This window comes from Rhinopithecus roxellana, chromosome 5 (genome assembly GCF_007565055.1).
Source record: "Rhinopithecus roxellana isolate Shanxi Qingling chromosome 5, ASM756505v1, whole genome shotgun sequence".
NCBI classification, from domain to species: Eukaryota; Metazoa; Chordata; class Mammalia; order Primates; family Cercopithecidae; genus Rhinopithecus; species Rhinopithecus roxellana.
This window is the reverse complement of record NC_044553.1, coordinates 94,331,886-94,344,485: the sequence shown is the minus strand read 5'-3', so window position 1 is coordinate 94,344,485 and position 12,600 is coordinate 94,331,886. Positions and strand designations below refer to the sequence as shown.

Sequence of the window (12,600 nt, the reverse complement as noted above, 5' to 3'; positions counted from 1 at the left end):
GCCGAGACGGGCGGATCACGAGGTCAGGAGATCGAGACCATCCTGGCTAACATGGTGAAACCCCGTCTCTACTAAAAAATACAAAAAACTAGCCAGGCGAGGTGGCGGGCGCTTGTAGTCCCAGCTACTTGGGAGGCTGAGGCAGGAGAATGGTGTAAACCTGGGAGGCGGAGCTTGCAATGAGCTGAGATCCGGCCATTGCACTCCAGCCTGGGCGACAGAGCCAGACTCCGTCTCAAAAAAAAAAAAAAAAAAAAAAAAAAAAAGTTAATTCACCACAATCAAGTAGGCTTTATTCCTGGTATACAAAGTTGGTCTAACATATGCCAATCAATAAATGTGATTCACCACATAAACAATAATAAAAACCTTATGATCGTCTCTATAGATGCAGAAGAGGCCTTTGATAAAATTCAGCATCCCTTCATGTTAAAAAATCCTCAACAAATTAGGCTTCAAAGGAACACACCTCAAAATAGCAAGAGCCATCTATGACACACCCACAGCCAGCATCATACTGAATGGACAAAAGCTGGAAGCCTTCCGTTTGAGAACTGGAATAAGACAAGAATGCCCATTCTCACCACTTCTGTGCAACATGCTACTGGAATTGCTAGCCAGAGCAAATAAACAAGAGAAAGAAATAAAAGGCATCAAAATAAGAGAGGAAGTCAAACTGTCTCTCTTTATGATATGTTTCTATACCTAGAAAACCCCATAGACTCTGCCAGAAGGTTTCTAGAACTGATAAACAACTTTAGTACAGTTACAGTATGCAAAACCAATGTGAAAAAATCAGTAGCATTTCTATACACCAATAACATTCAAGTTCAGACCTACATAAAGAACAAAATTCCACATACAATAGCTTCAAAAAGAATAAAATGCCTCGGAATATGCTTATCAAGGGAGTGAAAGATCTCTACAATGAGAATTACACCGCAGAAAGAAATCAGAGCCAACATAAACAAATGGAAAAACATTCCATGCTCATGGATAGGAAGAATCAATATTGTTAAAATGACCATACTGCCCAAAGCAATTTACAGAGTCAATGCTATTCCTGTCAAACTGCCAATGTCATTTTTCACAGAATTAGAAAAAAGTAACCTAAAATTCGTATAGAACCAGAAAGGAGCATGGACCATCAAAGCAATCCTAAGCAAAAGGAACAAAGCCAGAGACATCACACCAGCCAACTTCAAACTATACAGCAAGGCTACAAAAACCAAAACATCATGGTACTGGTACAAAAACAGACACATAAACCAATGGAACAGCCTGGAGAACCCAGAAATGAAGCCACACACCTGCAACCACCTGAGCTCTAACAAAGTTGACAATAACAAACAGTAGAGAAAAGACATCCTGTTCAATAAACGGTGGTAGGATAACTGGCTAGCCATAGGCAGAAGATTGAAACTGGACCCCTTTCTTTCACATAAGGAAAAATTAACTCAAGATAGATTAAAGACTTAACTGTAAGACCTAAAACAATAAAAACCCTAGAGGAAAACCTAGGAAATACAATTCTGCACATCAGCTTTGGCAAAGAATTTCTGACTAAGTCTCTAAAAGAAATGGGAACAAAAGCAGAAATTGACAAGTGGGACTTGATTAAACAGTTTCTCCACAGCAAAAGAAACTATCAAGAGAGTAAATAGACACCCTACAAAATGAGAGAAAATATTTGCAAAGCATGCATCTGACAAAGGTCTAATATCCAGAATCTGTAAGAAATCAGCAAGCAAAAAACAACCCAATGAAAAAATGTGCAAAAGACATTAAGAGACACGTCTGAAAAGAAAACATGCATGCAGCCAATATGAAAAAATGCTAATCACTGTACTACTCTGTTTTCACACTGCTGCAAAGAACTACCTGAGACTGGGCAATATACTAAGGAAAGAGGTTTAATTGACTCACAGTTCTGCAGGCTTAACAGGAAGCATGACTGGGAGGCCTCAGGAAACTTACAATCATGGCAGAAGGGGAAGCAAGCACATTTTCCTATGGTAGCAGGAGAGAGAGAGAGAGAGAGAGAGAGAGAGGAGAGAGAGAGAGAGAGAGAGAGAGAGAGAGAGAGAGAGAGAGAGCACGCACAAAGGGGGGAGTACCACACACTGTTTTTTATTCTTTTCCTTTTTCTTTTTCTTTTGAGATGGAGCCTCGCTCTGTCACACAGGCTGGAGTGCAGTGGCACAATCTCGGCTCACTGCAACCTCCACCTCCTGGGTTCAAGTGATTCTCCTGCCTCAGCCTCCTGAGTAGCTGGGACTACAGGCGTGTGCCACCACACCCGGCTAATCTTTTGTATTTTTAGTAGAGACAGAGTTTCACCGTGTTGTCCAGGTTGGTCTCGATCTCCTGACCTCATGATCCGCCCGCCTCGGCCTCCTAAAGTGCTGGGATTACAGGCTTGAGCCACCACGTCCGGCCCAACCACACACTTTTAAACCATCAAATCTAATAGGAACTCACTCGCTCATCACAAAAACAGTGAGGGGGAATCTGCCTTCATAATCCAATAACCTCCCACCAGGCCCCTCCCCTGACACATGGGGATTACAATTCGACATGAGATTTGGGTGGGGATGCAGAGCCAAATCATATCGGTTACTAATTATTAGAGAAATGCAAATCAAAACCACAATGAGATATTATACCAGTCAGAATGGCTATTATTTAAAAGTCAAAGAACAACACATGCTAGTGAGGTTACAGATAAGAGGGAACAGTTATACACTGCTGGTAAGAATGCAAATTAGTTCAGCTACTGTGGAAAGCAGTGTGAAGATTTCTCAAAGAATTTAAAATAGAACTAGCATTTGACCCAACAATCCCACTATTGGATATATATATGAAGCAAAATAAATTGTTCTCCGAAAAAGACATATGCACTTGTATGTTCACTGCAGCACTGTTCACAATAGCAAAGACATGGAATCAACCAAGATGTTCATCAACAGTGGACTGGATCAAGAAAATGTGATGTATATAATGGAATACTATGCAACCATAAAAAGAACAAGATCATGTCGCTTGTAGCAACGCGTATGCTGCTGGAGGCCAGCATCCTCAGTGAACCATCCCAGGAACAGAAAACTAAATATCGCATGTTTCGACTTATAAGTAGGAGCTAAACTTTGAAGACACATGGACACTAAGATGGGAACAATAGAACCTGGGGACTTGAACGGGAAGGTGGTGGGGGTGTTGGCAGGAATGCTACCTTTCAGGTACTGTGCTCACCACCTTGGTGATGGGATCATTTGTACACAAAGCCTCAGTGACATACAAGTTACCTATGTAACAAACCTGCACGTGTACCCCTGGACCTAAAGTAAAAGTAGAAAAAAAAATAGCAGACTGTGGGTCAAGTTCTTGTTAAACACCAATAACTTTTTCCTAAGCTCTTCATGTTCATGATTCTGTTATTGTTATCCATTACTTATTAACATTTATAAATTGCCTTCCTTTAGGGTTCAGTCTAAGTAGTACATAACTATAAAGTTAATGTTTCCAAACACTGATCTGAAAGGCTAAACATCTGGACTCTGGAGTTAAACAATTCTAAGCTTAAAACACAACTCCACTATTTGCTAGGTGTGCAGTCTTGAATAACTGGTGTGGCCAATCTTCAGCCTAAACTTTTGCAAGCTATATCAGTGTGGATGTAGCAATGAGTGGACCACTTGGGGTTGTTGTGAGAGCTATAGTAAATGAGAACATGCCTGCACATAGTGTACTGAGTAAATATCAGTTGGTGTTTATGCAATGAGGGAGTCACTACCTTGCCCAAAACTTCATTGTCTCGATTCATTCAAGAAAATAACCTCCTTAGTCTGGCATTTAAAGCTTTCCGCTATTCACTCCCTACCTCTCCAACCTTTAAACTGATGATCCTTTGCAGAAACCCAGTACTTCCGTTAAGCTGACCATTGTCCCACATACACAACTGTCTGTCACCACACCCAGCCTTTGTCTGTTTCTCCCCTCCTCATGTCCAAGTCCTTCAGGGCCCAGCCTGTTAGTGTTTGTGAGTCCATCCCAGCAAACCCTCATCTTTAACGTGACCAATATTTCTAAACTCCTGAAGTTTGACACCTTTTGTTGCTCAATGGACCATAGTCAACAGTAGACAGTAGCTCAGGATAATTCTGCCCATGCTTGGTCCACTCTCCCCTGACCTTTGGTGACTGTAGGGCTGTGCCTTATCCCTCTTGCTGTGCCCCATGCCTAGCCCCCAGCCAGGGACATGCTTTCTTCATGATGAAAAAACATACCTAACTTAGCTTCTTGATCTTTTTCAAGTTCATTTAAATATGTGTTGGTGTTTTCGGTTTTTTTTCTTCTTTGATGATACTGATAACGTTCCCTACAGGAATAACGTTTAACCTATGAAACACTAATTATTTTCTTTCTTCTCAGGATGAACTGGACCTCACAGACAAACACAGAGAAGCCATGTTTGCACTTCCAGCTGAGAAAAAATGGCAAATATACTGTAGCAAGAAAAAGGTAAGATTTTCATTGTGATTATGGTTAATTGGAAAATAATCATTGATTCCATTTGCTTTTCCATTTCACCACTAGAATTGGACAGCTCTTTGTAATGTGAAAACCAGATTGAATGTGTTGTGTTGTGGCTATGGTGCTACATGTAGCCAGTGTCAATTCTCTGCATATTGTTTTTGTCAACACTTCATTGGGCTCTTTTCCACCTGTAACCATCATTCATAGTCAGGTGTAACTGAGACCCAAAATAATGTTTCCTTACACAAGACAAATTCCCCCCACCCCTGCTGTTAACACAGCAGTCTGTATACAGGTGGTCTAGGACCAGTTATGGGGGTCACAGCCCTCTACAACCACCTTCTGACAACTTTCCATTTCATCATCTCTCTGGTGTGGCCCCATCCCACGCGCCAAGGTGACTCTCCAGCCCATTCATGTTCCAAACCAATGATGGAAGAAAGGAAAGGAGACACAGGCTCCCCCGCTCCCACTTTGAGGGACACATTCCTGGAGTTATACGCCTAACTCCCTCTCGTATCCCATTGCTAGTTGCATGGCCACATCCACGGAAAGGACCAAAGTCTTTATTCTGGGCAGTCACTTCTCATTTAAGATCTGGGGGTTCTATTACCTCAAGAGATGGGGAGAATGGATATAGGGGACAGTGAATAGCAAAACTCTTCTTAATTCCATAGTGTCTGTGGCACCAGGCATCACTCCATGGTGACTGTATCTCCTGAAATAGAGTGCACTTTGCCATCTTTTAAACCCTGTAGCAGATTCTGAGGATATCCCTACACCCATTTTTGGGACTAATTCTGTTCATGGCCACCTTTTGCCATTTTCCCTTCTGTTCCAGCAGAGACTTAAACCAGGATAGGGTAGTGGGAAGGGCAGGGCTAGCACCTAACTCTCCAACAGGCATTGGACACTTTGATGACTCACTCCCGACCCAGGGGAACAGGAACAAACTATACAATAATCCAGTATTTTTTCAAGACACCACTATGAGGGAAACCTTTCACTAGGTGAAACCAATCTGCAGCTTGGGACCTCCATTTTCCCATGTGGCATCTATCAGCACGCCTGCCCCCTTTGCTACCTTGTGTAATTGCCCTGTGCCACTCTCCTGGGAGCATCTTACATTACTCAATAAAGGGATTCTCTCTCTAGCAGTGAGCCTATGTGAGTGGCTCTCCACCTGACTTTATGCGTCTGATGAAAAGGCACCATGTCTTATCCATCTTTGTAACTCCAGCATCTGACACTTTGAAATGAATGCATGATGACTGAACCACTGCATTGTCATTAGTTATACTGAATACTGTCAAAAAATTTAAAGCACGTTAATTTTCCACCTGAGCAATTGTAATTGGTAGACCTGGGTGTCAGATTCAGTTCTGGTGGCCTTTTCTGAGAAATGTGGTCAGCCATAACCCCTCAGTGTGATCTCTGAGCCTCTATCAGGTTATTTCCAAACTGAAGCCTTAAGAATTCTTAATCCAGTAGTAACCAGTAAAATATCATTGTGAAATAAATGTCTTCCTCTCCTCTTCTGCTGTTTCTCTTTGTATACATTGAAACAACTAGAAAACCTCTTTTTTATTGAACTGATTGTCATGGCTCAAGAAACAAATATAATACACTGAGAAAGAATTTTAAAATGGAATAAAATGTGCTCAGTTCTGAAACTGGTATTATATAGCCTTTGGAAACAAGGGAACTTTTCGCACTGCCATCTTAAAAACCTGCTGCTATTCCGTGGTGTGTATGTGCCACATTTTCTTCATCCAGTCTGTCATTGATGGAGATTTGGGTTGGTTCCAAGTCTTTGCTATTGTGAATAGTGCCGCAGTAAGCATACATGTGCATGTGTCTTTATAGCAGCATGATTTATAATCCTTTGGCTATATACCCAGTGATGGGATGGCTAGGTCAAATGATATTTCTAGTTCTAGATCCTTGAGGAATCGCCATACTGTTTTCCACAATGGTTGAACTAGTTTACAGTCCCACCAACAGTGTGAAAGTGTTCCTATTTCTTCATATCCTCTCCAGCACCTGTTGTTTCCTGACTTTTTAATGATTGCCATTCTAACTGGTGTAGGGACATGGATGAAGCTGGAAACCATCATTCTCAGCAAACTATCGCCAGGGCGAAAAACCAAACACCGCATATTCTCACTCATAGGTGGGAATTGAACAGTGAGAACACTTGGACACAGGAAGGGGAACATCACACACCGGGGCCTGTCGTGGGGTGGGGGGAGGAGGGGAGGGATAGCATTAGGAGATATACCTGATGTAAATGACGAGTTGATGTGTGCAGCACACCAACATGGCACATGTGTACATATGTAACAAACCTGCACGTTGTGCACATGTACCCTAGAACTTAAAGTATAATAAAAAATAAATAAATAAATAACCTGCTGCTAGAACTGAGAAAGATAAATCCTCAAGTTGCGGGTATACACAGAGGACATTGTCTGTTTTGGCTCATTCTAGTGTAGATTTTTTCTGAAAATTAGGAAACAATACAAAGGAGGGATTGAGAATGTTCACTAGAGGAAAGAAAAGGGCAGGAAAATGGGAGCAGCTTACCGAGGGGAAAGTTTTCTTCTTTCCCAGATTTTATTACACCCTTGACAGCAATAGAAGGTTAATCATGGAAACTACTGCCCCTTAGATTAGAAAAGGCAAACCCTGGAGAATTGTAATGACCTCAGGCTTGCAGCTGCTGCTCATTTTTCAATTTCCACACCTATCGAATCCCCTTGAAAATCTCATCTGAAGTGTGCATGATGAGGGGTTTGCTTCTTGTAGGAGGATGGGATATGGATGTGGCCACTGGCCTCAGAATCCCACTTTTTGACTGATGGGCCTTTCTTATTAGTACCTGGCTGGATTGCACAAACCTTTGAGAATGCACTTCTACTAGCTTCATTCCAACAGCTTGGCTTCCTTATATGACTTAGCAATCAGTGGGAAAGCCATTTTAACTCTTTAGGGAATCCCATGGGTTCTAGATTTGCCTCACTTTAAAATGGATGCTAGCATTGCTTGACCAAAGATTTTCTTAATTTCAGCTTCTAACACTGTTAAAACTCTACTGTGCCTTTGGTCTGAAACTGAACTTTTTGGGCACTGCAATAAATTGGGAAATACACAATGAATATGAGAACACGAAAACTGAACCAGGAGAAGGATATTATGTTTACCTCTCTTCAGAGAATGTAATTTCCTGAAGGACAGGTTGCCCATTCTCAGAATGGAGCCCCGTGGTGGCCATCCTTAATATTAAGAACAGATTATTTTCCTTGGAACATCTCTCGCATAGCCTTTTCAAATCAGGCTTATCACCAGCAAGCCAAGCCACATCCATTTCTCAGACTGGAGGAAAGCTACACTCCCGGGGCTCTGTCACATTTCCCATCTTTCAAGATTAGAACACAGGGCATTACAGACATTCTCACACATAGTAAAGTCATAGAGTAAGGGGCCTCTGAAGCCAACTGAAACAGATGGCGTGAGTTGGTGAAAAGCAAACTTTCCATGTAAAAATGAACAGAAATTGTGAAGGCCAATGAGCCTGGGACCTAAAGACAGGGCCAACTTTGGCTCAGCCAAGTGTCTGTTTCCCTGTCCAACAGTGACTTGAGTCCCGGCAGCAGCTATCTGCTTATCAAGCTCAGTGTTCATTTATGAAACTTCTCTATATCTCTGGTTGAAAACCTATTTCCAGAGCCAAAATCAAAGCAGAAAATATTTCTCAGACTAAAGTGATGCAAAAGAAGTTAATTGGAATTTTGTCTAATTGAGTAATCGGGGGGGAGCATAAGAGATGGATGTTGAGGCCTTGTTGAAAGTCCAAACAAATCTAAATCTAAAACGTACCGCAACTGGTTCGTCATCTTTGCTTTGTCATAGACTCAAATCCACTGTCTTTATTTTTATTATTTTTTTTTTTTTTAACTTTCATGAAAGGTCCAAAAAGGGTTCTGTTAGTTGGGATGGGGTATTTTCAAATAGGAAATGTTTGTGTTTCTTATCTTTAAAGGTAATTCCCTTTTTAGTTCCAATCACAACATACTCTTTTGTTTAAATGAGGTTTTTCCCGGTCTCTAGCCAGAAACTGCATCTGTTAACAATCTTTTGGATTTTAAACTGAAGCTTTTTAAACAATGAACCATCTGACCACAAAAGGCATCTGGCCATGCTGTATTTGCTTATTGTTAACATGATTTTTAAATCCTGGGAACAGTAAGGAATAAGTCTTCAGAGAGGAGAAAATAAAGTGGGTGTATACATGTATTATGCTGACAGCAATCTTATCAGCACAGGAAGAAATCATCTTTAATTGCTGTTCTGCCCAGAAGCAAATGTACAAGCTGTATCACTTAACCAGTCCTTATTAGTATCCAGAAAATACTTGTACCCCTTCTTGGGCTTCAGAGTTTGCCAAGTAAGTAAATGGGGATGTAGACACTGCTAACTGTGATGACAGCAGATATTTGAGGCAAAGATCAGGATTTGATGATTGTGCCTAATTTTTCCTGCTTTGTTTCTGATCTCTAAAGCCAAGGCCTAAGTAAATGGTATTAGATTGTTCATACTACATTTCTGTATGTTTTGAGGTCTACTTTGGGGAAGGTGAATTTTTACTCTGCTGCCGAGTGTGTGTTTGATTCTAGCCTAATTAAATCATTCAGTAATCTTGCCTATCCTGGCTGCAGCTCAGCTATCGTGATTTCTGCAAACTGTTGATCTGGTGCTAGGTACATACTGAAGACATCTAGGGAAAGTACTAGCTGAAAGTTCAGCTAGTACTTTTCATTTATTCCTTAATTTGGTTTGTATACCCTGACTGGATCAATTCCTGACTCTTACCCACAAAAAGGAATTCGTTCACCACATGCACAAAAAGATTAAAGTTGTATTGTGTGTGGCCTTTGGGATGCAGTTCTTTCAGTTCCTGGAGAGCTGAAGCCCTCCTGTGTTTGCAGTGCTAGAGAGGCAGTAGCTTGATCAAAACACAGATTTACACAGATTTAAAGAAACATATGTTAAAGTAGTGGAATTAAAGACAAAAGAAACCATCCATTTTCTACACAAAGTAGCTGGAAAATGAGGAGATGAGATGAGACATTGGTCTTCTAGTTCTTTCCAATATCCTAATGAGAAAAGGGGTAAACGGGGAAGGGAGGCAATGGCTGGGCACTGGGCCTAAAGATGTGAGAGGGAAGATAAGTTAGATGTCCTCTTCTTTCTTTTACTGTGGTTGATTAAATATACAGTAGAGTGAGCATTGGATTTCCAGGTGCCCACTTTGCTAGGTGTTAAGATTTGGGAGAGGGAACCAGTAAAAGGGAAAAAACTAGACTTCAGTGACAATATTACTAGACTTATTCAGAAGTACCTGGTTTGGTCTTCTGCAATTGAGTTTTTAACTCCAGTGATGGGTTCAAACTGGCATTTGTACTCTTACGTGATAAGAACTTATAGAAAGTGGCAGAAGTAGCAATGATTAGAAAGAAATTTGTCTGCCTTTCCTCCCTACCTCTCTAAAGACTATATAAGGGAAGCACAGTAGCTGCAGGACAACCAGCATTCTAGACGCTGCAGGCTCTGAAATTCTCTGTCTTATCTATGTAGTCCCTGGCATAGAGAGATGAGGATTTGTGTATAAGCCCAGATGGAAACAGTAAGAAATAACAAGTTTCGAGTATCTGGTGTTTTACTCACCGAAGCAATGCAGTTGGTAAAGGGTAAGGCAAGTTAGTGTGTGATTTGTTTGATGTGTATTGAGTATCTTTTCTGGGGCAGAGAAAACTAGACAGAGAATCTAGATTCTTGGCTAGATTCTGAGGATGATTAAAAAAAAATAAGCCAAATTTCTTGGAGTGGATGGTCTTGGTAGAAGAAGCAGATAGAATCAAATTATTAATAAAGTGTTGTCATAAGCTCCATAAAAGGGTAAGCAGACAGGCTCTGGGGCACAGAGGAAGGAGAAACCAACCTCTAGGGGTATGTGTGACCAAGACAACCATTCCGTGACCACTTTGACCCACCATTGGTTAACAGCAGTGAGAGCTGATGTTGTGCTTTGATCCCATCATCTAGAAACCGGCTCCTTTTTCACCATTTGAGCTGTGTTCACATGTACTGTACACTTTCCCTTTTGATTTCTATCTTGTTCTCTGTCCCATTTGCCATTGCTTCAAAGGTCAAGTTTGGACTGTTGACCGAATCTAATATTTACTAAACACAATTTGTAGAGCCTGTTAGGAAATCTGTAAAAGGCTTGAACTTTTGAACAATGAAGTCAGTGCAGGGGAAGACTAAAATAATTGAAGCTTGTTTATTCTGAGAAAGAGAGAGTCAGATGGAAACTCCATCTACTGGTTCAGTGGATATGCTCCAGTGGAACTGTATTATTGGTCAAAATATTACCAAATTCCACTTGGTCAACAGGAGCTGCCCCAAGCCCTCCCAGTAAAAACCACCTTGCCAATCTGGCCCTTCTCCCAAGGGCCCACCAGTCTTCCCCTAGGATTCTAAGGACTGAAGGGCTAACTCCCAGCATGGCACAGCCAGGAACTTTGCTGCCCTGTTCCCACACAGCATCACTGGTCTTATTATTCATGGATCCCCTTGTTATACTGGTTGACCAACATTTTGAACATTGGACTGCAGATGTTGGCCAAAGCCATTTGGTAATGTGTGTCCAGAGCTTGGAACATTCCTCTTCTAGAAAGTGATAGGAGATGCAGAAAAGGAATTATGTGTGAGAAAGTTTTTGGCAATGTTGTCTCTAAAAGCCAATGACTGTAAGCAACTTAGAGAAGTATAGCTACACTATAGCCATAGTCATACTATGCATGCAGACAGCAGAGCATCTTGTAGCCAGTGAAAAGTCATGTTTCTAAAGAAATTTTAATGACGTGGGAATCTGCTCAGTGTGTAATGGCAAGATTTTTAAAAAGATACAGTAGTCTCATCCCCTCCCATCCGTGGTTTTGCTTTCCACAGTTTCACTTACCTGCAATCAACTGAAGTCCAAAAATAGGTGACTACAGGACAGTAAGATATTTTGACAAAGAGAAAGGGAGACCACACTCACATAACTTTTGTTACAGTCTATTGTCATTGTTGTTCTCTTTTATTATTATTCTTGATCATCTCTTACTGTGCCTAATTTACAAATTAAGCTTTATCATAGGTATGTATGTATGGAAAAAAGTGTATATAGGGTTCAGCACTATCCAATATGAAGTTTCAGGCATCTACTGGGGGTCTTAGAATGTGTCCCCCCGCAGATAAGGGGGGACTAATGTGTAAAACTTTGTAATTAGTATAATCAAATGTCTGCCAAAGTGTATATAAAGAGGTAGGTGGACAGAAAAATAATTGTGAGCTTAGATTGTGGGTGATTCCAAATTTTATGAAGCATATTATTCTCCCTCTTACCTTAAAGTAGTTTTTCCTGGTTGCAAAAAATAAAATTGCTCTGTTTAAAAATGCATGCAACGTATTTTATATTAGGTTTTAGCCAGAGAAGCAGGACCACTGGGACGTGGTCTGTTTCTCTCTGTCTCAATGGATGTGGTTCAGCTTAGCCAGCTTGAACCTTACAAAGCCACCACATATTTCCATTAAAATTAGGAGGAAAAAATAAATATTTAAAATGCAGCCAATGCTTGTGTTGTCAAGACATTGTTGGCATATTTTTTCTTTGTCCAGTTCAATCTCTCTCTCTCATTGTCTTTCACTTTTTGCTCTTCCCCAGAGAGAGTAAAACAAAGATTAATCCATAAACCACGCAGTTTTTTAGCACCATTTACCTATTTAGGCAGTGACTCTGAAAACGTAGTGATGTGGTCCTGGTGAGATGCCCTCGGTTTTCTGCCCAGAAACCCATTGAGGCCATGTTTCTCATTGCCCTTGCATTCCTAAGTGCTATAATCTCAAAGCTAGTGACCCATTTCCTTTCTTTATTCCCTCTTTATTGCAGAAGTCAGCACTATTAAAATGAACACCAAATTTTAGATATGAAGTGTGAAATACTGTTCAAAGATTCTT

The 12,600-nt window shown here is 40.9% G+C and overlaps 1 protein-coding gene across 3 annotated transcripts in view; it reads left to right on the top strand.

Annotated features, from left to right (window-relative positions):
- DAAM1 (dishevelled associated activator of morphogenesis 1) overlaps nt 1-12,600 on the top strand; it is a 182,864-nt gene that overhangs the window by 97,152 nt on the left and 73,112 nt on the right. For all 3 annotated transcript variants that reach the window (XM_010376028.2, XM_030930783.1, XM_030930784.1), the window contains exon 3: nt 4,432-4,521. In XM_010376028.2, coding sequence (XP_010374330.1) covers nt 4,432-4,521 — 90 coding nt within the window. The remainder of the gene's footprint in view (nt 1-4,431; nt 4,522-12,600) is intronic.